Source organism: Orbicella franksi, chromosome 2 (assembly GCF_964199315.1).
Source record: "Orbicella franksi chromosome 2, jaOrbFran1.1, whole genome shotgun sequence".
Taxonomy (NCBI): Eukaryota; Metazoa; Cnidaria; class Anthozoa; order Scleractinia; family Merulinidae; genus Orbicella; species Orbicella franksi.
The window spans coordinates 2,264,001-2,288,797 of NC_138146.1; the positions used below are offsets into that span (position 1 = coordinate 2,264,001).

The 24,797-nt window shown below is 37.9% G+C and overlaps 3 protein-coding genes across 4 annotated transcripts; 1 reads left to right on the forward strand and 2 right to left on the reverse strand.

Annotated features, from left to right (window-relative positions):
• Positions 1-963: 963 nt before the first annotated feature.
• LOC145476176 (neuropeptide FF receptor 1-like) lies at positions 964-16,693 on the reverse strand. 2 transcript variants are annotated; one of them, XM_081455351.1, is made up of 2 exons: positions 16,426-16,693; positions 964-4,608 (listed from the first exon to the last, which is right to left on the reverse strand). In XM_081455351.1, the coding sequence occupies exon 2, from the start codon at positions 3,944-3,946 to the stop codon at positions 2,816-2,818; it is 1,131 nt and encodes a 376-aa protein (XP_081311477.1). In that variant the 5' UTR covers positions 3,947-4,608; positions 16,426-16,693; the 3' UTR covers positions 964-2,815. The 2 variants fall into 2 exon arrangements, with proteins under 2 accessions (XP_081311477.1, XP_081311478.1); XM_081455352.1 differs by lacking the exon at positions 16,426-16,693 and adding an exon at positions 12,815-13,420.
• A 1,447-nt stretch (positions 16,694-18,140) lies between these two features.
• Positions 18,141-20,246, reverse strand: LOC145475747 (transmembrane protein 53-like). Its single transcript, XM_081455287.1, has 2 exons — positions 20,188-20,246; positions 18,141-19,748 (listed from the first exon to the last, which is right to left on the reverse strand). The coding sequence occupies exon 2, from the start codon at positions 19,701-19,703 to the stop codon at positions 18,786-18,788; it is 918 nt and encodes a 305-aa protein (XP_081311413.1). The 5' UTR covers positions 19,704-19,748; positions 20,188-20,246; the 3' UTR covers positions 18,141-18,785.
• Positions 20,247-20,298: 52 nt separating this feature from the next.
• On the forward strand, positions 20,299-24,245 carry LOC145475763 (ras-related protein Rab-28-like). Its single transcript, XM_081455288.1, has 8 exons — positions 20,299-20,459; positions 20,585-20,681; positions 20,805-20,893; positions 21,728-21,860; positions 22,409-22,481; positions 22,701-22,731; positions 23,022-23,099; positions 23,464-24,245. The coding sequence occupies exons 1-8, from the start codon at positions 20,382-20,384 to the stop codon at positions 23,560-23,562; spliced, it is 678 nt and encodes a 225-aa protein (XP_081311414.1). The 5' UTR covers positions 20,299-20,381; the 3' UTR covers positions 23,563-24,245.
• Positions 24,246-24,797: the final 552 nt, after the last annotated feature.

Below are 24,797 nucleotides of genomic sequence, written 5' to 3' on the forward strand. Positions count from 1 at the left end.
TATCAAAACTGTCCTGGCAATCGATCATAAAATACCGGAAACGCCATCATAACTGCATGAGCCTGTCGAGATCTGCAAATAATCAGTTACTAAGGTCGTGAAAACGATCTGAATTCTTTATTTAGCTTTGCTCAGCCTTTTGAGTGAAATTTTGAGTGAGGCGATTTTTCAAAGGTTCACTAGCTTTGTTTTGACGATTAATTCTGTCAGCTGGTTAAATGAATAATAGCATGTGTCACAAAAGAGGATAAAAGGTTCTAGATTTTAATTACTATTTTCATAAAATGAAAACATTGCACAAATGATTGGCAAACCGCCGTTTCAGCTTTGAACGGCTTTCAAACGGAAAAAAAAACACTTTGAGATACATATGTTGAGCAGATTTCCTAATTTCTGTTTTTTTTCTTTTAATTATTATTATTATTTATTTAAAAGAGCGACATTGAGATTAGCAGAAAAGGAAGCCAATAGCTCTATCCTTAACCCTTAATAACCGGTTCCAAGTTTAAACAAAGCATTTTAATTTTGGGCAATCCTGGGGCTATTGAGTGTACGTGTTAAGCCGTCAACAACAACCAGGCTTATTTTCCTTTGAAACGAGTGTATAATCTAAAATAAATTGGCTTTCAAACCTCCCTTTTAAATACAAAAAAATTCAAAGCATTTGAAACAAAATAGCAAAGGTAAAATGACATAACACATGGTTGATTTTAACCGTCTAAATCTGCGACGCATTCATGGCAGCAATTGTAGCACGATAAGGAAGTTTTTCGGCCGTCCATAGCAATATAATTGAGAAATGCAAATCAACACCTTCCAAACTAAACTTTGGTCTTGCCACCTGCCGAGCAAAACAAATTATAAAATTTGATAATAAATTCCAAGTTGTTTTTTTAATCTTCTTGTAGTGAGTGGGGTTACTTTTCCAGTGAAGTGAATATTTCGTTGAACACTGATCGGGCATGAGGTTATATAGAGGGAACGTCCAAATGGTGTTAGCTAACCAGGAATCATGTGTACATTCTATGTCCCCTCCACGAACTTGGCAATAAATGTGCTTTTTGATCGTTTTAATTAATAACTTACTCCAAGCGTATTCCACTAAGCTGTTTCTTCTTTCACAGTTTGGGAAAAGGGTTTTAACAGTGGAATGGCGATTTTTCGAACCTCCAAGGGAAACGAAAATTGTTTCGAAAAAATCAGACCGAGAAATCGGGGGTAAAATTACAGAGTTCGACTGAGGAGAGGGAACGACTTTTGGTTCGAGTTATCGGGAGGTTCGAGAAAGCTAGGGTACGAGAAAAGGCGGGATTCCACTGTATTTTCTGGCAATTGTGTGGTAAAGCTGACTGACATGACTTCAGGCAGCGTATGGCTGTATCTTTGTAATAGATATTTATATACTTATGAGTGGGCTTGAGGCTAATATAATAACCGGTGTATGCATACATAATGTTGCCTCAGTTTCTGCTTAATCCGAAATCAACGAGGGTCCATTTTCTCGTTGAACTTTACAATGAAAGTTGTGGGTAGGGTCAGGCCCAGGGCATGGATGAAGATTTGATGTTTCGGTGTCGGGCGCACGTATCATTTGCACATGTGTTTCGCCTCGGAAAAAAGATAGCGGCTAAAGTTACCGCATTGCTTCAATAATCATTAAAGTTCATTCGAGATCGGAGATTTTCACTCTGATAACACAAATTGAACCGTGTAGATTAAATCTTTATTGGAAAAATCCTGGTTAAGATGACAGTTTGATCAACGCCGTGTGTGTTGTTTCAAAATATTCCAATGTGAATGGTAAACAACCATTCCACGACCCAAATCTTACAAAAGTAAAATTTTCGTGATTATTTTTGGAAAGTTAGGAATGCACCTTTTAACTTGAACCGCATTTCTTTACTAAGGATGAGTGCAAATTAACCCATTTAACTTCCCAGATCGGAGTGGGGATTCTCTTATCGTATTGCAAAACATTTCTTTTAGATAAGATGATACTTGATGAGTTTCTTTATTCTCATCACCATTCTGCTTGACAAAGGATAGATATCTGAAGGAGAGGTTACAGAACGATCAATCTTGTGTTAAACGAGTTCAGTTGCAGTCATCCTTATGGACGAGCCTAGTATATAAATAAATGATTTTTTATGTAACTCGTAAAATATGGATTCTTACTTTCAGCTTAACTCTTAAAACTGTCATTAATGTGTGCTCTCAAGTAAAAAAACAACCCTTAAAGAGAAGAATAACATTAAAAAGTAATTCTCTCAACCCTAGTTTTATCTTTGAAAAATAAAATTGGTATTGGAGTTGTCAAAACAATTTGCTTTGCTTTTATATGTTTGTGGACGTGAATAGTTCTTTTTTACTATCATAACAAAGATGACGGGTTGCAAATAGTAACTAGGTAAATACCAAAATACGTGTAAATGAGGATGTTTTACTTTCTTGTTGAACTATACATTGGATTTTAAACAAGGGCAACCACCCTCAAGTTGCGACATATTCGTTCTGAATCACATCTCGACTGTGTGCGGTACTATGTGAGCCCTTAACAACACAATTGTTGAGTCAAGTCCATTTTGCTCGTTAGGATATTCGTCCACAAGATATCTGGGACCTAGATTAACGAAAACCATGTTCAGGTCATTATAATCGTTTCATTCCTTCACGTTCTTCAATCAACAAGTGGTTGCCACTCGACTCACAATCTAGTCTTTTCAAGTTTGATGAGTGTAATGTTACTACAGTTCCTGTAAATACGTTTCAACGAAACCCCTGCAACCACCTCCTCGCTAGGGGATCAACCAACTCATTAAACTTCAGTAATTTTGGTGTCGCGTTCGGAACTAGTTCGTCCAAACGGGATCTTTTCGTCATCACTTTGATTAAAAGCCGAACCATTTTGCTTCGACCCGTGATTATTATGGATATGAGAAGACAGAGGTGCATTGTAACTGGAAAATCGCTTCCTTAAACAAGGACACACGTACACGAGGTACTTTATGTAACCTCTCCTAAAGCGTCTCGTCAGTGTTCCATAGACCAGAGGATTTAGGCAACTGTGGAGTATCGAAAGAGGAACGTCAAACTTGAAAAACACCTCCAAGGCAATGCGTCGTTCCTTTTCGCCGCCAAAGTCTAACATCATCCAAGAAAGCTGGACTGGCAACAAGCAAATTGCAAACACTAATACGATCACTGCTACTGTTTTTAAAACCTGAACGTCTTCTTTGCGTGCGAGACGCAAGAGCGCGTTTCTGTCGCGTCGATTGTTGTTGAGACTTCGTCCTGGTCCATATCTCTCCGTGCTCGACTGGAGTAAGTCAACTGCTATCCTTATATACGCTGCCGTGATAATGGCCAACGGAAGTGAATACTGCAATACAAACAAGCACGCAGTGTAAGCCTTCCTGGCCTTCAACGAAGGCCAATTTTCAGAGCAGTCATAAGTTCCTGGTAGCCCTCCTTGTGCAACCAGCACTAGAGGAAGAACAGCCAGGAATGACGCTACCCACAAGCCCACCAACCAAACCATGATCTTCCATTTCAGCATCTCAGGTTTAAACGGGTTTGTGATCACATAACAGCGGTGTATTGCCATGGATGTCAATGTGAACACACTGACAAAAAACGTCATGGTTGCGAGGGGTGAAATGCTCTTGCAAAACGCCGTAGTGTGACGAAACTTGACCAGAATTTTGGCCGTGTATATCGGCAGAAAGCCAATCATGAGGAGGTCGGAGATGGCCAAATTCACAATGAACAGATCATTGACTGTTCGGTTCTTCTTGCTTCGAACAACCAACAACACTAGCGCATTTCCAACGGAACCCAAGAGAAATGTTAACACATAAACACAGAGCTGGGCTTTGTCTTCTGGAGTGTCAAGAACAGATTTCTCTTCGTTTTCTGCAATGGTGTCGTTTAGTGATGAGATTGACATCTTCGTCCTGTCGCTCTGCTATTAATAAAGGGATCTGATATTTTCTCCAGGTAGGTCTTGGCTCGTTTCTTTGTGGTCAGTTACGCCAAGAGTAGATGCCTCGGATCGTCACGATTTTAAATGTCCAAGAGTTTGCAGTTAACAGCTGTGAATCTCTAAGAACACGCAGAGTAGTCTAATCCAATGATGATTTGATAAATGGTCCCAGGAGGAAATTATCAACTCTTCATGTCACCGAGTCCACATTTCTTGAGTGAAAAATACCTTGTTACCTGGTCGGGTTTCAAATAGTCTTCAAATGATTCCGCGACTTTGAGGAAGATAATAAAAGACGAAAAATGGATCGCAGATCAGTTCTTAGAAATCACTCTTCTGTTTGTTCGCTCAAATGACATACTCGAGTGTAGAGAGGAGAGCGCTCTCAAGCGATCGCCGACCTCAGCTGACCTCTCGTTCTGCACAGTGCAAGACTTACCAAGGCGCCATGTACAACTGAATGAGTTATAAAATGCGTTCTCTGTTTAAATAGAATCCTGGCTCTGCCCAAGAAACTTGCTGAGGCCAATAATCTCGATGTTATTTCGCTGGAACGCCAAAGGAAACAATGTTCGTGCCTCCTGTGAGCTGAGGTTAATTGCTTTTCCTGATTCCACCAAAACAAGCTGAGAGGGAAAAAACCACAAATTAATGAGTGATAACTATATATTTGCGTGAAATCTCCACTTCTTTAGCACTTTGTTTAAATCCGATTCCATTTTCCAACCAAACAAACAAAGATAAGAAAGCGGCCGCCTCAAATGTTTGAAACCAAAATAACACTCGAGAGTGGTTCGTGAGTGTAAAGTTTCACTGATCTCGGAAACCACCCATATCCACGCATGGTAAACTTGCATTTGTCGGAAACTATATAGACAAACTGAACTTCGACAAATAATGATTTCCAAATAGGGGTAAACAGAACCTTGAAAGCATGAAAACTAACATGAAAGCTTCGTAATTACGGGCCCCAACTCTCTTGCCTCAGTTCGCATCTTTTTTCAAACATAATTTTAGCAAAAGGAACTGTCGCTGGCGTTTTTTTCAATTTAAGATCAAGGAATTTCAACCCTGGCTTTTGTTCCAACGTGTTCTATTGCTGTCAACTGATGACGGGGATCAATAGCAATTTTACAATAATCGAATGCAGGTGATCCCGTGCAATTTACCGTTGAATCGCAATGAACGACATTTCTTGATGGTCGAAGCTTCTCGCACCCATAGACTGGGAGTTTCAAGTTCTTGTGTGAGGGTTACCTCTAACAGGGATAAGGAACCCGTTTCTTCTTGTTTACGTTTTACCAATTTTATAACAAAAGACAAAGAGAACACCGCAGTAAACAGGGCAGCGAAACTGGTCTGTCTCTCCCCAAACTAGTCATTAAAACTCTAATGATACACTACAATTGTTGAGGTAGAACGGACTTTAGAACATACCTGCTGGAGCCGTTTGTAGTGTAGTCTTTAAGCCTATAGCTGACTCGTTATTGACAAAACCAGAGCGTACACAAGTCCTATGCAAATTTTGCTTTGTGATGACGGATAACAATCACTTTCACTTAAAGCTGATTACGCCATGTTTTTGATACCAGCTGCTTCAGAGACGTTTCCGACAGAAAGTTGAAATATAGTTTTTCGCAAATTGTCGCTCTCTGTAAACCTTTAAACGACCCGCATGAATATTCTTCAAAATTCAGCTTCAAAATGGTCAAACATCTACAAATCTTTACCACGCGAGAAAGAAAAACAGATTTTCTTTTGTAAACGATGAAGTACTCGGTTTAATCTTTCCCTATTTGCCGTAATGGTCTGCGTAAACAAAAACTAAATCTGGACAAAGAGTTTTGAATACTGGTAAAATGACTATCAAATCCCAAGGAACAACAAGAGAAATCCCTCGGGTAATCGTGAACGCAAAAGAGATCAATAGGGAGGATTAAGAAGGAGTGAACGAAAGTCAGGTATGGTAAAATAATAAACGCGTATCTATCGCTGCCTAATTAAAAGAGCGAATGTTATTTGCGTGCCCGTTTGATGTGCAGTCAGTCATTCCTGCAATAATAATTTACCTTGGCGTTGACTTTTTGCAGACCCCAGGAATGACACCGACTTTCAAATCCCGAGCAGTCCGCTTATTTCACGTATTTACTTCCCGGCATATTAACCACTAACGGTATTTCTCAACGTTACGACCCGCGTGATAAATCATGTAAAAGAGCCGCTTCGTTGCTCGGTAAACATTCACGACTGGCATTCACAACACGTCTGAAAGCTCTCCAGAAACTCAACGAATGCGGCCGTAAAAATAAAAACGCACATCGTATTTTTCTCACGCTTCTTGAAATTTCGTTAAGTGCGCGCCTTTCCTAAATTTTGATGAGCAATTTATTTGAAATAAGCTCGTCAATACCGTTTAGTGGTATTTTATTGTGGGGTGCCAGGTTGATCGATTCCTGATGAGCGCTATCTGCACACGACATATTTTACTGTTTGTGTCTAGGAAAAGATCTATATCAAAGTGTTCCTTAGGCCCGAGGGTATTTTGGTGCCTTCTGTCCTTGCAATGCAGTGTCTTATCATAAAGAGGAAACTTTTTATTTCAAAGATGATCTGAAGATACAATAGAAGAACCAACATGACTGTACCAGCTGTACTGCATCATACAAACATACAACTTTCTCCCATTCTCTGTACGAGTGATGTTGATATCCAACCTGACTTGAACATAACGCCGGGCTAGATATGTCCGTCTGTAAGTTTATGTCGGCCTGCTGTGAAATAAAGTCAAACGCGATTCAAGTATAACCCATCCGGCAAAAAGATGGCTCTTACTTTTCTATATAATTCGCAAGAGACTAGCGTTCTTTGGTATTAGAAGTAATTTTTCAATGACAAAGTTCGTGCACTTCTACCACCTCCCGCGGTTCAGTGATCTATAATTTACCTCTGTCTTGTGGAGCGAATACGCTTCTATTCAATACCACGAAAGTGGCGATAAAAGAGCCAGACCAATCTTTTCAAATCGGTCTGAAAGAACACGCAATACCGTCCAGTTTTCTTTTGAGTCACTGAAGCTCCCGCACGGAACCGATAAAAGTGCAGATGAGATTCGTGGCCTGCAGGCGAGTAAATTTGACACGTCACTCCATGGAGAGAAAATATCAAATGTTTTGGAAAACCGTATCGCGTGTTAAGGCACTGGATTAATGAAACTTCAAAGGGTTGCCGCGTATCTTTGGGGAGAACTACCCGTAAATACCAAGCGAATCAGCAACTGTCTGCCCTGAAGCTTATGAAAAACAAGCCATAGTATGACACCAGTTAAAGAGATTTTTTAAGGTAGCTCTGGTAGGCAATGTAATCTGTGCCGCCATTGACACCGAAAAAATGTAATCTGCAGTATAAAATCTAAAGATCACCTCTAAATAATTTATTTGCATCAGTCGGTCATTTTTTCGACCAATATTTACCGGACAGAAAATTTATCTACCTATTGGCATCGAACGATAGACTGTGAATTAAGGTGCACAACATGAAAATGGGACGCTGAGATTGAAGCCATAATATGATTTTCAGAAACAAAGAATAAACCCCAATGACCCTCACTAAGACAGATGGCCTTTAATAACATCAACATCGGCTATTTAGTAGTTGTGGTCTCTCCATTAAATAAAAGGCAGACAATGTGAAAGCCTAATAAAAAGCTAGACGGGAGATTCTCTTTTTAATTAACAACACGAGTGGGGTCTTACGCCTGTAATCACGGCTATATTTATATGTGAAATATAAAACATTGAGTAACATGGGAAAATCACTGAGCTTCTTGTTAGGTGGAAAACAAGGGAAATACAGTGAGATGAAGTTTGAAAACGGGGGATTTTAATAGTTTTTTTTTTGATAATATGTTTTTTTTTTCCTATAGACAGTATCGTCAGCCAGCGAGGATAATCTTGAATTCAGATTGAAAGAACTTAAAAATGATGAAAATATAGAGACAAATACTAATATAGAATATACAGTAGTCCTAGCTGGCATTGCTTTTTTGTGCCCGGGGCCTCTTGATCGCCTTAACTGCTATTGCTTGGCAGTTTGGATTAAATGAAAGTCTTAAGCAGTTCTCGAGCAATAATAACTCAAAATCTGTTAAGTACTCGAGGGGGCAGAGAAACTATTTCCAATCTCGAGAGCGTACCTTAAGATTAAATCTGGATCAAAGCAAAATTTAAAATTAACACCAATATCTTTTGGAATATTACAGCTCGAAGAGATGAGCGGAAACCAGCTTGGACATCTCAAAGAAAAATGCAGATGAAATACAAATTGATCATCCGGCAAAATCCACTTTGCTACTTAAGTGAAAATTAGTTCGATGTAATATCGTGGAGAAATTTTGCTAGAAATAAAATCAGTTTATTGAGTTGATACCATGCATGAGAGCCCAGCATTAAACTTCAACACTCTAAAATCATAACGAAAACCTTTTTTTTTTAATCTTTTTTAAGTCCTCATTTTCGTAAACGCAATTTCAGTTGTCAATAGTGAGTTTTCTGTTGAGACCAGTGCAAATAACATGGTGACAAAAAATGATAAGGCATATTCAAACACTCGGCAGCGCTTTTCGAGATTTTCATTTAAAACTCCTAGAGGCCAAACTCGCCGGCTCAAGTATTACGTTCGAGAGCGGCTGAGCGGTATTAACCGTAGCAGTACAAGCAAAATCTTTGTCAGGCGAATCTTAACTTATTATAATCATTAACAAAAAGTTCACCTTATGCATGGCAAACGCAGACAGTGTTTGCGGGAGACAGAACCTTTTTTGCCCCGCTGATTTCATTAATGCCGTATACACCGATTCCATCGTCTTAAAATTTTTGCCCGCGTCCGTGTACACAAAGACCAATTTTAATGAAGAAAATTTTAAAAAACTTACAAACCTATCTTGGTCTGTTGGTGAGAAATCTTTGGCAGTTGATAAAGATTGTAAGCGTGTCATGTGAAGCCAAATGGAACATCACTGGATAGAGAGAAACGTCGATAGCAGAAGGTCTGTCGCCGGTTCCACTCTCGCGCCAAGACAATCAATTCTTGGAAAATTGAAGTTGGTACACAAAACAATTTATTGCACCACGTCAACAACATCTACCTATCTTTGGCGCAAAAGGTTTAAATCTAAAATTTAATAAATGGATAGACCACTCAGGAAATGGTGAATAAATAGCGTTTGATTTGCATCTGATTGGTGGCATTCTTAGTCGCAGCTGCCAAAGGTTTAATATCACTCGCTATCGCCTCGCTGACTGCAAGCATAGGGCAACTCCGCACGCTACTGATGTGTGATTTTTTTTTTATCGTCGACAACAAATATCGTTTCCTATTTTTACTTTTACTGAATAATTGCATCCCCTCCTCTCTGATAATCCCCGCTAGCGTTAATGTAGCCAACTGGACTAGGATTTTCTACAGGGAACGTCGCAAAGCAACATGGCGCATACAGACGTCCTGTTTCTTAGCAACAGCAATACAGTGACTAGGTGAAAAGCTCACGTGTCACCTCATGTAGTGCTATATTGGAGAAATAGAATCTCTTTGGGAACTTGTAATATTAAAATTTTAGATAATAGCGCATTGAAATGTAAAATACGAGCACTTGTTGGCAACCTGCGTGAAAGACGCTGATGAATTTTAAGGTGGTCTTAAATTTAAAGTGCATCGTGAGCTGAATGTTTCAAGGGAACAATTTTATTGCATTAGTAACAAATGATAAAATTCTATGCTAAATACGCTTGGAGATTTTTTAGCCTTAAGTAAAAAGGCTGACGTTTTAAATATCACAAAACTCGCCTTCGTTCAGCGCAGTCTCAACACAGAAAAATCGACACCGTTACCTCGTGATAGAACCCATTTCAACATATATGCGCAACTACAAAAGTTATATGACATTTTGTTTGCAAAACGGTTTTTCTTTATCATAAATGAAACTAAGCACTATAGATTCCGACTGGGACTTAAATGAAGTAAGGAAATTAAACGAAATTACTTCGATCACAGTGTCATTTGAATAGCACTCTTCTTGTGCGCCCATTAGGGAGTTTAATATATACTCATTTATCACTCAGGGACGGAGCAGGCCGCACTCTTGGGCGTCTGACATCCCGTTTGCGTGTTTAAACGGTCCCTCATTATCACTTTAATGAATCTTCCTGAATTTGTAGTAGCTTAGTTAGCTATAACTGATTTTAAGGGACTTCCCTACTCTCTGAATCTACACCTTCTTTGTCACATCATACTGTTTCGTGGTGATCTCGCATGCCAGGGCAGTTGAAGTCCTAGAGAGCACTAAAAGAACGAGTTTTTTTTTTTTTGTCTTGTGTGGCTTCGTTTACCTAAAATCCCAGCAGGAATGTATAAAGCCAATTCTTATTCATTGGCGAGATTATTAAAAACAAAACAGCAGCTTCCAGGCAATTTTTGGAAATGCAAGAGTCGTCCCTCATCGCTTGCAATATTTATTTTCTTTCTGTTTAATTTATGAGTACATCACAGATCTTACGAAGCTAAGTTTAAAGGTATTCACTGGAAACGTTAGCTGTGCACGTCTTCAAAAGGGGGTGGATAATTCACGTAGCAACCCTTGGTACAGTTGATACCCAAGGGTAGCACATAATATCGTTGAATGCGAAACCAACCAAAAATTCATCAGCTTTTTTAACGCAAGCTTGGCAAACAAGTACTGTGCGTGTGTTTTGGGAAAAAATTCCAATGGTCGACCGGTAGGTAAAAATTTAAATTTACCTTCAGATTCTGATTATGACAACTGAAACTAAAAGAACAAATCAGCACTCTGAGAGGTGTCACGTGAGCTTGTCATCATCATTATTGTTACTAACCCAATTGATGTGAATTAATGTCACTCAAGCACCGATCGAAGTTTTCAATTTGGGTTTGCGTCACATACTTACCATCTATATCATCTCTAACATTTTCTAAACAGAGTTTTCAGTATTGTTAATTATTGTTTCTGTTGTTGGTGTTCTTCCGATTCGTATCGTTTTATCGGAACAGCAGAAGTACCCCCGACGGAAAGCTTTCGTTTTTGAAGCATCCAAGAACACAACACAAGGCTCGAACCCCAACCGCTCGATTTGGATCGAGGCCATCACGTAATCCACAAGATCACCACGCCTGAAAAACTTGATCAGTCTTTGAATATACCTGAAAGATGATCGCCTCTGGAACACAAACTTAATTCCAATTGCAATTAGATTCCGGGAATTTGAATAACGTTACTAGGGGGAAAGCAGTCGAGATTGTTTATCAGCCATCAACGTTTTGAATTTTCAGCACAAACAATGCTTGAAATGACAATTAAACCCGTTTCGAAGGAGTTCAATTCACTGAGCTAAAATCTATTGAGAAACAAAAGGCCGGAAGAAAAGGAAGTGAGATGAGATGCTGTTTGCGCGGTTCAGAAATGTGTTACACGATACCGTATCGAAATAAGCTAGTGTACGGAGTGACAACCCTTCGTTTCTGAATCTTTCAGGAAAACGACTTTTTGGCTACTTTGGTAAAAGGTCTTTAAATTCTTTTTCTTGTTTGGCTAATTAAAGATTACGTTTTTTTCCTCAGTCAAATTAAAATAAACTGATTCACCTTGGAATGATTGCCAATCTTCTTACAGTATGAAGATTGTTTTTCTTTATTATTGCTACTTGGTTTTGTTTTTCTTTTAATTTTCCTGATAAACTGACTTAGGTATTCAAAGGACTCAGTATAACATACGAATTCGGCCCTGGTAAAAGCCATGCAACAGTATTTGGAGACTTCTCTTGGGAAATGGTTAACGGACAACATATGCCAGAGGACGCCTTGTGAAAGGGGCCGTAATAAAGTTGACTAGTTTATACGATTCTTCTTTGTATCAAACCCCGAAGAAATTTGAAATCACCTCTCCGATTAATATTGGTCCATACTGCTGAGCTATGTGGCCGTAGAAGCTATTCATACCCAAAATATCACAAGGATGTCTACCAGGTGTAGAGGTTTTGCATTGAAGTCACGTTTCATGGAACAATGAAACTGTTTTGCATTAAACAACATTTTTTCCATAGGAAAAATAATCTACTGTTCCTGCCATGCAAAATGGCTGCCGTGCAAAACCTCTATTAATTTTACAACAAATGTAGTGGTTTAAAACGGAACTAAAAACTAACTTGAAAGCCTTCCAGTAAGAAAACGGACGGGAAAATGGGAAATAGGAAACGATTGAAGGCTACTTGCGGAGAAATCGCCAAGATATAATAAATTATTTCCGTAACAAGTGCATGACAATATTCATTTTTTTCTTTATTTCGCGCTTTTTCATGTCTCCAAACTGTTTATGCACGTCGTGAGACAACGATTTATTATTAATAGGTGCGTGGTCTATGCGAAAAAGAGTGGATATATGAAGAACACATTGTTACAAGGATTTTGATATTATTGATTTAATATAGGATGGTTTTATCTCTCAACTTACGTCCAATTTTTTAAATTTGGTTTGATTAAATATCACGGCAGTCGATCTGCATAAAAGATGGACCAACAAATTTATTTCAGAAATGTGCGGTTAATAAATTTAAAGTTTCTCTTTTGGAGATGGAATTTTTCTTCTTGAGTCCGCCAATTAGTTGCATGCATAGAAAAGATGCCTTCAAGTCTCTAATATTATTATTATTTTACCCGCCCTGTCGACGAACAGTCTCTTAAAGGAAAGAAATGTGCCAGAAACTGGAGACAGTTAAAACAAATATTGATAATAAATGAACCACAAAGAAGGCTCAGTATAGTTACCTTTGGGTGTGATTCAATCTTCGTTTCTTGTTGCACGCGGCCAGTGTTATGTGAAAATTGAGTTTCTGGGCAAAAACTGTCTAACGTACTTCGGACAAGATTAAGAAGGACGGAGTTACGAATACAGCTGCATCCGAGAACCTTTTAAAATCTATTATTGGTCTAACATCTAGAGAAAATATGCTGTCTCGACACTACTGAGACCCAACTGACGCCAGAACTCTTGCCACATTAATGAAAAAAACACACCTCCTGTGAATTGATGCACTCCGCAAAACCATCGAACCCAGCATGTCGCAAAACAAATAATACACAACACACCGCGGACTCTAAATCCCATGAAGGCCGTTAACACATTTGCTATATTCTTATTTTGCAATTAGTAAGAAACTAATTATGTTTTTCTGCCAAATTGAGCGTCTGCCAGCGAGTTCGTGAGAAAACCTGCATGATTGTATTCATTTCGGATTATTAAACTCGTCTTGCTAAAACTGTTTCTTGATTGTCGAGAACATTCGTGCTGTGTTTACATAAACTAAATGCACTTCAAGTATAAGGAAGTGAAGTGTTTTGGAAATGACCTGCAGATGAGATCGGCATGATAAACAGACCCATTGGCTCTTGAAAATAACAAAAGTTATCTTATTAATGTCTTCATAAGTGGCTGATCACGCAGAACACGCAAGACCTGTTATAAATAACAAAGAGATTAACTTAATGTTCTTAAGAAGACGAGTGTTCTGCCAATTGCTCCAAGTTGTGGCGTTTCTGAAAAACTTAAGGCACCTGAACCTGCTGTATTTCTGTTTAATTAGCTTGCACTTAAATCTCAGTGATGAAATAAATGTGTTAAAAAGAATTAGAAAAACAAATTTCAAATTACGTCCAGTATTTTTGATTTAGTTTGCCTAAAAATTTATTAGCTTATTGAACTTTCTGACGAACAAAGGAAATTAATTCAGTGCCAGATGTGCGTTACCTCTCCAAAACATGGCCTCGACTTTTTAGGGTCTGCTAAAAAATATATCAATTTGATTGCTTGTCGATCGATTTTGGCAATGGCTTATGTTCTCCCATCTAGACTGGCTGTATATTCTCTTCATGCTGGCTGTAAGTGGACCTTTTTAACAAGTTTTCAGTCCCAATTTAACTGCTTTTTCATAGGCGTTTCACGGGCTTTTTAACATTGGAATTATCTTCTATCAGCGCAGTTTCATTTTTCATTTTTGAGTTTCAATTCGTTTTATGTTGACATCCGTTAGTAGTCTAGCCCGGCTATAGTTGCTGAGTTTGGTGCAGCCCGCAGATTCATGTACAGATATCATTGCTTTCAGACCGTTTTAGCATTCCTCAACAAAAACCATCATTCAATAAAACAAAATATGAACGAACTGGTGTCTTAAGAAATCAAAACCCTTCTTCCTAACGTACCGAGACAAATTTCTAGCGCTGCAGACGTTTGTTTTATTCTTAGACATTATAGGGCCGCACAATATGTTTGACGATATTGCAAGCTGCTTGAAACAGGGCAGACATGAAAATTATTGATTTGAATTCATTGTTTTAGACTTCTTAATTTCATACGTGCTGGGCCATCAGTATCTTCGGGTTTAAACTGAATTATAAACTATTTTCATCATATGCGTTTAACTCTAGATCTATAAAAGTTAGTTTTTGTCACTTTTAACAACCAAGGTAATTTTAAAAATTTTGCGATTGAATTATTAAGTAAACAAAAGGGCCTCCCGAGGTCATGCAATTTTAATTTTGCCTTAATTCATTATCATCAAGAAATCTCCCGTATAGGTCTTATTCCCAATGAATTCTTTAGAGGTTATTTTTAGATCATTTCGTGGCTTCAGAAATCCCACGAGGTTCTTCACAGAAAGAGCCAATCCCGCGACGCGACTCACGTGGGCAGTTTCAGTGGCTTTACAGACATATTCGTGGTAATACTACCTGAAGAAGAACTGGCTACCACGTCTAAAAATAACTTGAGAGAAATAACCTTGGGAATACCCTTCATCCTTTTCTGTCCATCTTGTATGCGCTAAGTCACCCCGTAGGCAATGAACCTAAGATTTGCTTTCGACGGAAATGAAACACGTATTCATGCCGTTATTGAACCGAATACAAAGAGTAAGAAAGCACAAGTGTGCCGAATAAACACATCAGTTTCAATCTGGTTAACCTCTGCCTATCAGTCAAGCTGTTCTGTGGTTTCTTGTCGATCGCTTTGTCATTAGAGTGTGCGGTTTCATGAGCTATTAAAACCAGTTTTTATCTCGTGTCGAAGATTCTTTTCAGACAAAAATGACGAGGAACTAGAGATAAAGTAAGAAGACATAGTAAAATCTTGCCCTTTCTTTAGTGAAATTTCTTGAAATGCATGAAACTGGAAGGACTTGGAAGATGGAGGGGGCATCAAATTTACCACGAAAGGGTAAAGGGAAAATAACGAGCAGCTTGCACGTCACTAACAAATCATTATCACTCACTTTGTTATTTTCATACCAACTCGTTATTTCCCGGTTATATATATATCTGTTATTTTCCTTATTATCGTAACGTTTGCCTGGATAGATTTGTTATTTTTGTCCAAGCTTGATTTTGTTCTTATTTCAGTTATTTTCGTTATTTCATTTGGTTTTTATATCGTTCTTCCTCTAAGTCCTTTGAATCGATGTTTTATTCTTGTGTTATTATAGTTGTTTCCTAAAAAAACCACCAACCCTTGTTGCCGGTTTTTGTTATTTTGAGTCGATTGCCTGCATATCTGGCCTAGCGAGTCTTTCCCATAGTCGAACCTCTAACTTATCGGTGATTCAGTGGACAAAAGCCGACATGTTCGCAGTTACCCCAAGTTTTCTTTACGAATATGTTCTGCCAAGAACGTAACATGATCAATGTTTGTTAAATGTTCACTAGCTATTGAAGGTATCGACAAAATATTTTCGGCGTGTATTACTGACAACTAAACTTTTATTTTGTGAACTCGCTCACAGGAGAAATATTAAACAATCAGGATTGAAATTATGAATATTTTTTTGACTTCGAAAAGCTTCACGTGCCCCTACCATCAAACTTCAACAAACGTGGTAAACCATTAGCTGAGTGAAATAAACAAAAAAAGTAAATACTAAATGAATTTGCATCCCCCTAGATATTGTCAGTGCCTACGCAACCATCTGGTTATAGAACCAAAAGTTAGGAAATCCTCTTCAACGAGGAAGGAAAATTAAACAAGGGAAAAACCTAAGTTGGAACGGACGTTGCCAGAAAAGAACTATAATAATCCTCTACACCCAAAGACAAGAGATAACAGGTTCGAGTACTTACTGCTGAGGCAGAAATCTAGTTAACTAAACATGTAGTGCCTATATAAGTCCAAGAAGAAAACAGCATTGAAACTGGCAGTTAAGGCGAGCCATTCACTGCACCGCTTTTCAGACCTACATATGATATCGACATGTATAAAAAGAAACATTTCCTCTCACGCAATCTTAACGCTCAACGTACAACAAGGAAATAAAACAAAAATACTTGTTTTATATAATTTATAAATACCTATCTCGATTAAAAACCTACAACCTACGTTTAATTTAAATTACCTTGAAGATGCAGAATAATTGATGCCCACGCCAGTTAGCCTCCTTCTGCTAAATAGAACACATTAAGGCAAGCTGTTATCCAGAATTCAAACATAAGGGTAGCTGAGCTACGTATTTCAATATCAACTTTAATCCCGACGTTTTTGACAATATAATAAGTGCGGACGAAATTTAGAATAATACAGCTTTGCACATCACAGTAAGTTCCACTGTAAGGAAAACATCTTTCAATGCCAGTGTTCAACTAATGATTTGAACTTTGTTTTAACCAAACATTACTGAATCTAAAGCATAATAAGTGGAGAGTTTTTTCCTCTGTATTTCGAAGCATATCGCTCACTTTACAGCCTTTGTTATAAAGTTACGCGTTGACAATCAAACAGATCATAGCCACCTGCCTGTCGCCGCTCTTGCATATGTCCATTAAGATGTCAGTACGTTGACAAATTATCAGATATGTTTTGTTAACCACAATCACAAAAATGACGAAACTGCGAATCCCATAGGTTCAGTTAACAGGTCCTATTTATCTTCAAATAAGAGCGGAAGCGGCTGAGGTGTCCAGTTACAAAGTGTTCAATTTCTTCAGTAACAAAATGCTCGTGCCCCATGTGCCCCGCACGCGCGTTTAATTTAGTTCTTTTATCATTGTGACTGAGTAATTACTCCTTCTTTATACTCACAAACCTTTTCAGAGGTATAGGGTGCTTACCATTTGTCAGAATAAACCGGTTGGGATGACCGTTGTATAATGGTAAGGGTTTTTCCAAAATCAGCAAACCAACCGAACGAGATGGCGCTTACCATTTGCAATTCGATTTCTCGTAATTGTTTTCGGCTGATGAGAGACTGGGAACTGGAAAATTTACCAAATGGTAAGGAAATTTCCGCTGTTCCGTTCCGAATGGAAAAAGAGGACTACCTCTGAAGTGGGCTCTGAAGTTAGTCTACAATTTCCGGACGGATTTTCCGGAAGTACTGTTCCATTTGACTTTCAACCGAAATTTCCGGATTTTTTTGGTGAATGGTAAGCACCCATAGGCTTTCTAACTCGTCAGTTGTTGTCTAACAGACTTCGCCCTGTCCAACTTTTTTTTTTCTCGAATTTCTTTGTTTTTTGCCACCGTAAGGTATTGGTAACAGGACTTTGGGTTATCCCGAATTCTGTCTGAAAACAAATTGAACTCCCGCTACGTGACGGTCCGATTTTGTTAATCACTGGTATGACTGTAGATAGAGTTGGAATGCACCCGGATTCTATTTACCATTACTTATCGTTTTGTTTTTTTAGTTCGTTTTATATCATTATTTAAACATGACATGGGTATTTCCAGGTCACGTAATGTATATTTCGCCCCTTTACTAAAACTCAATGTCAGGCGAAAAAAGTTACTTTTTCGCGGTTCTTGAATTTTGTAAGAATTGAATCTTAACATTTACTTCAATCTACGAATACTTGTTTGGAAACCGAAAATAAAACGAAGTTTATCCAAGGTTGCATTATTTACCACGTGGCTACGAAACAGCCAATGATTGAGCGAGTGAGATCTGACTAGAACCAGCTATACTTGTATGTAAAACTAGTTAGATTCTACAGGGAAGGATTTATCCACTGGACAAAGTCTGAAGCCTGCGTGGAATGTTGGAATAATATAATGGCTACATCTTATGTACTTGAGGAAAAGCTGTTACTCAGTTTGAGAAGAAAAAACATATTTTCCAATAATATGCCTTTTATCCCTAACTTCTGCTTACAAATATAATTTATATATTTATCCTTTACTTCTTACTAAAATCTTACAAATATAATTTATATATTTATTCTTTACCTTTTACTAAAATCTTACAAATATAATTATACACCAAGAAACAGATAACAATAAAAATATTGGTAAATATTTTGAAAATCGATGCCTGAACTATTACATATACATAATGAACTTACATGTAACTTAACTCCTCTAGAAGGAAAGCTCTAAATTAATCTTTACAGTTCTAAATGAACAAAATTTATTGCAACTATGGATGTTTATCGATTTTCGCTAGGTACAAAAATAAACTGGTAAGTCTGCTTCTAATCTCTCTGTTGAGAGGGGCATCAATGGGATTTTTCAAAGATCTTTGTGCTGGTGGGGATTGGAGTGTTAAAGAAAGGAATTACGCCAATGTTCATATGGAGACTATAAAATTCTCAAACAGAATGTTGAGAGTGAGGTGTACCAGAAACTGTTTCACACAATCGTACAAACAAGGCAAAGTATTCACAACATAATATGGTAAAAAAGATGTCTTACAAAAGGACGAGAAGCCAAGAAGACAATGTCTTCTGCTAAAATAAGTCTGTATTGTAATGATAATTATTATAACTTAGATGCTCTTGAAGTCAGATGCTGTTTTAAGCAATAGTCAATAAAATCATTGACTAGTTTAAGGTATTCGTCAGGGTAATTTTTATAGTGTTGTACATGACCCGATATCTCCCAACACTTTGAAAACACTTTGATGTTTTTATTCTTGTGTGCTTCAATAAACACCCAGATATCCTTGTCTGGGACTAAGGGGTCTGTTTTACAGAACAAGAATAATTCTGGACATCCCAGGGGTGAGGATATGGTTCTCGGTATTAGTTGTTTTATATCTCGATTGAATAGCCAAACTGGAGGAAAGGCCACAGCTAACCCAACCCACACAGGTATCTTAATTAGAGGATTTGGGATTACTTCCAATATTGTCGACTGAACTCCTTTCAGACTGTGCATGCCTGGAAAGTGAGGACAGCTGTCAAATATACATCCCATGACTTGAATGGAATTGAAATGCCACTGCCCTGGGGTGGATATTGCTTGATTTAAGAAGTAAAATACATTGAATCCTCCCATGCTAAAGGAATAAAGGATGAATGGTCGGTTTTGCTGAGATTTCATTTCTACAAGTATATCCAACAATGCCATGCTAATTTCCTTGACCCTGTTCAAACGCATGAAAGTGTTAAATGGGTTAGCAGGTATTCTCACAGTATCAAAACCCTTTTGTTCAAAGATTTCGCTGTATTTTGCCAGATGTTTATCTTGTGCACTGTTCCAGCCAAGCAGAGCTACAACTGGGCTTGTACTTGCATTTTCTGTTCCAGCTCTTGTGACAACAGCGCCAATCTTTTTGCACTTCGCTTGAAAGTTGGCAGATTCACTCATTGCTGTCCTGTGCGGTACTGATGCAAACTGACGACACAAATGATGAAGTACAAAGAATTTCTTGGTACTGAGTGATACAAGTGTCATAGCTACCACAGGTTATCTTTCAGACACATGGAATATGCTTTTCACCTGAAAAAAATAAATTATAGAAACAATAACAGGTTTTATTTAAAAAAAAAAATGCTTAAATAAGCTTAAAACTAAGCTTATATTGAAAATGTATATTTTAATATAACCTCCTGTTTGAGGGGGAGAGGTTAGTAGCTTATCTAAGCGGCATATTTAAAAATAATAGTTATAAAAATGCTTCAAAAAGTTAAATAAGGGGAAATTCTTTTAAGGCTAGCAGTCATGTTTAAAACATCTTCTCAGTTTCATCGTTAAGCTAGTAATATTTTTGCTGTACGGTAATATTTGCCCGGGTATTTGGCATAGCCTTCATAAGCTTTCTATAGATCCCTAATCACTTTTTCACTCTCTTGCTTTTTATAACTTGCATAAATTGTAAAAAAAATATATGGAGGAAATGGAAAAGAAAGTCGCACGAACTTATTGAAAATGAAATTACCTCTAGCCCGACCGCTCCAGGCCGCTGTGGCCACTATGGCCGCTATCTTGTTTTAATCTGAGCCTGCGACTGTTTTGCACATGCACTGGTTACCGAGCGCTTGACGTCACGACAAACAAAGTCTTTGGGAATCAACATGGCTCAGATTTTCAGATGAAGTTCAAACCAGTCATTGCTGCTTAGAGACCAACGAAATGTCTGACTCAGACGACGAAACGCCGACAGACCATCAGCTTAAGTTTGTTGTTTTAGGGGATGGTGCATCGGGAAAAGTAAGTTTTGTAGATGAGCTGCGTACTGAAGGCCCTTCGGTTTGATAGAGTCGTACAGTCGGTGTCGAAAAACGACCGTCCATAAATTTTTTCCGCTCTAATCGTGATACCTATTCATTTTTTAGACATCGATATGTGTGAGGTATTCACAGGAGAACTTCGACAAAGCCTACAAGCAAACGTTGGGGCTAGACTTCTTTTTGGCGAGAATAGTTTTACCAGGTTTGTATCGTGTTACAAATTTGAAGTCTTGTTGATGCCCTGAAATTGAAAGTTAACAGCTGGATCTTGTGTGTATGTATGTAAGCTTGTGTATCACATACGATTCGTTTATATTTGTTTTAGGAAATGTTCATGTGACGTTACAAGTATGGGACATCGGAGGACAAACTCTCGGTGGCAAAATGTTAGACAAATATATTTTTGGCGCTCATGTAAGTGTCAATGCTTTCAGATACATTGACGATAATTTAAGCTTAATTGATTGTCAGCAATATTTTATTTTTGAGTGAGTATATTCATAATCAGCCACGATGAATTTGAAACACCGTCTTCCAGTTGTATGTAAACTTTATTGAAATTCCATCTTTCTTTATGTACAATTAACATGATGTGATTTTGATATTGCAAATTGCTCTCAAGAGAGGCACTTTTCTGCTCAAAGGCATCCAATTACTGGGAATCCAGCAAAAATGCTCTGTTCCCAGCTGTGTAATAGATCGATAAATGCTATTTATTGAACAAATCATTGTCAAGTGGATAATGTAATTTATCCTCTTGAGGTTGATTTATCCATAGCAGTGGACAAAGAAAAAAATCACCATCCCTCTGAACAACCAGCCCTGACTGGGGTCACTGTGTTGTACTATAAGGCAAGACAAGTAACTCTCACAGTGCCTCTCTTCACCCAGGTGTATGAATGGGTACGGGCAAAATTTATACTTGGGGTTACCCTTGCATTAGACTTGCAGCCCATCCAGGGAGGAGATACTCCTAATCATTTAATGCTACAAAAATTGGAATAAGCTCTGGCACTATGGGGCTCTAGTCTGATAAAGACTTTAATCTAACCCTGTGCTTTTACCCCTAACAAACTACTAAATTTTCCTCTTTAGTATGTATAAGCAAAACTCCATGTAATGCTCAGGTTATATTCGCCAACATACTACGGTGGTCTGCCTAGGAGGTCATACCCAGTGTGAGGCTGATTTACACACATTGCATGCATCAGGCTGATCTCTCTTGTTGTATATGGTATTCTGTTGCAGGCTGTCTTACTAGTTTATGATGTCACTAACCAGAGCAGTTTTGATAACCTTGAAGACTGGTATGACACAGTGAAAAAGCTTTGTGAAAAAGATGGCTCTAGATTACCTCATATAGCACTTGTAGCAAATAAAGGTAAGTTTCAGACTCTAATAGCAGATAATTTGCCATGGAATCTGTAAGTAATTGGTCACCAATAGACCATCACATTTTGCTGTATGTAAGAGTCAAGACTGTGTTAAATGGGTTCTTAAAGAATTAAAATATTGTTCAAGGATCTTTTGTTTCAGCCAGAAGGAAGTTAGTCAGGCATGAAAATAATTATTGGTTCTATTACTGACTTGGTCATAAACAGGGTTCCAGATAAGTTTTCAAGGCAGGGTACCAATAAGAAATTCCAAAGCGTAAATTCCCACTGTTCGCACCAAATCATTATAAATGTCCTATTAATTTGTCAGGTCATGTAGCTGACCTTGTTGGGTTTTTGACCTGAGACCCCTTGCTTATCTGGAACACTGCATAAGGTCGGTTTTGTCAATCCTGTATCTGTTGGCCAAAAAGTCAAGATAGTTAAAACAGAGAGTTGTGTGTTATTAAATTGTGAGCATTAGTAGTGACTAGTAAGAATTGTTTGTAGTATCCTAAGAAATTGAACCATTTGTCCCTTTTCTGAATTCTTTTAGTTGATTTGGAACATCAAAGAGTGGTACGGTCTGATAAGCATGGGAAATTTGCCCAAGAACATGGAATGTCCAGGTAAAAGTTTAGAACACATTGTCCCAATACTTTTCAGGGACATGTTTTAGACGTCGCTTAAGACCATGCATGGGTCTCAAGCACTATGAAGATAAATTTGTTTGACACTGAAAATTTGTTTTAAGCTTTGCTTTGATCCTAACTATCATTTCCTTTACCTTGCTGGAATATTGTCAAGTTGTTTTGTTTACTGGGATTATCACTTTATTTCCCTTTCAGTTATTATGTGTCGGCAAAGACAGCAGACCAGGTAAGTTGACATAGATTATTACATAATTTATTACAAGTTGTAACATGTTTTTGAATAAAATGTACCATAATCCATTGTAAACCTAAATAATTATCTAGACTTTTTTGCTTACGTTGCATTTAGTATTACCACTGACAGTAGCATATGCATACATTTATACATGTACTGTAGTGTCTTAAGTGTCAGCAACAATCAGAAAGTACAGTTTCTAACAACAGCAAATTAAGTTAATTATTATATAAATTATGTTTAATGATACTAATCTTAGTGAATTTACCTGCCATGTTTAGATCAGCCTTTGCTTCCAAAAAATAGCAGCAGAAATATTGGGAATACGATTAACAAAGAATGAAATGGAGCAACAATCTGTATCCTTTGCTAACAATGTTCTGCAACTTCTAAACAAATACAGTAACTGTATTATGATGTAATGGTATCTGGTATGTTGTGCAATCAGAGCTCAGATGATACCTAATGGTATTATGAATAAAGGAATACTCATAGGCCACTAGGCAAAGATTACATCAAATAATTGGAATCCTTTCTTTCAACTTTTTGATATCTTATGTACAGACACAGCTAACAGACTGTTGAAGCATGACTAAAATTCTCGTCACAGCATTATGGTTTTAGTAAACAGATATGAGAATTCATATTTTTTTAGTTTGGGTTTGGGATTTGGTAGTCAAGAAATGTTTGATGTTTTTCCTTGACCATCTTTCTAATATGAAGAGAGTCATCAAAGCTGACATCATTCAATATAGCAATCATGAAATGCCATCAAGAGCTGCACCTACACAAACCAAAAGCTCATTCTGCTCACTTCAGTGATGATAAATCCAATGCCAGAAGATGTCTCAATTATTTGTGGATTGCTTCTTTACTGGCTGCTAAAGACAACTCAGTTCCTGTATTATTCTGTTCCTTTACAGTACTGTATTTTCTTGCTGGTTCTTAACTGAGCAAGTACAGTTCTTTACTAACATGTACATGTATAAAGCCCCAAGAGTCACCCTCATTCATGTATATTTAGTTCAGGCAGAATCATGCTAAAGCAAGTTTCAAAACTCAAGTGTCTTGAAACATTGTATAATTATTGAAAGTAAATTTCTTCCAGCTAGAACCACAAGAAATGACGGAGGTTACTAAGAAGATTGGAAATGTTAATGTTGGGGCTACATGTTATAAACTGTAGTTTAGCTTTCAAGGTAGTAGATTTTCTCTTTGAATGCTGCTTTGCTATTGTTGTTGGCATCCATCTGTCCATAGACTATGAAGTAGTACCGCAAGAGGTCGTGTATGTGCATATGTACATGTATGGGTATAATTTGATCAATTGTTTGGCTGTAAAGTTCTCTAGACCCAGCCTGGATTTGCAATCTCTGCTGCAGCCCAAGCATATGAAGACAGATGCCTGTTGTGGATCTGAGTGGTCCTGTTCATTGCAGGCTATTTTCTTGGCCTGAATGGCAGCCTCCCTTCTTCTCAGTCCCTTACTATTGCTATTATTATAATTATTACAATAAGGAGCATCAAGAGACAAAAAGTAAATGCTCCCCTTGGTAACAATCAGCTGTCAGCTTTAGGAGCTATCAATTAATGGTTATAAATATTTAAGTAGAGGTGAAGACATATTATAAGTTATTTTAAAGAAACACCTTAGCCTTCCAGGCCATGGGTGTGTGTCCTGCAGGTTTCAAGGGGTGAAAAACAAGTCCAGAAGTACCATTTTCAAACTTGTTTCAGAATGACATGATGTAGATTATATACTGCAGGTGGTACCCTGATTTCACCATGTATAGCTAGCTGGTTTGGAGAGACATTGTACATTAATCCCTGGCCAGAACTTGGAGAAGGGAACTTGAATTGATCCTGTGTGATTGGACACCCTTCCCAGCATGTGGTCTGAGCCAATCCTATGTTCCCAGCCTCAAAACCAACCCCATTGCTTACAAATACCAAGTGCTGAATTGAGCACAAGCCTAATCTGTCTTAAGACGCTGACTCCATTTTGACTTGAGTTTGTTGAGGTCATGGGATTTACCCCCAAACACTTTGTTCTCTAT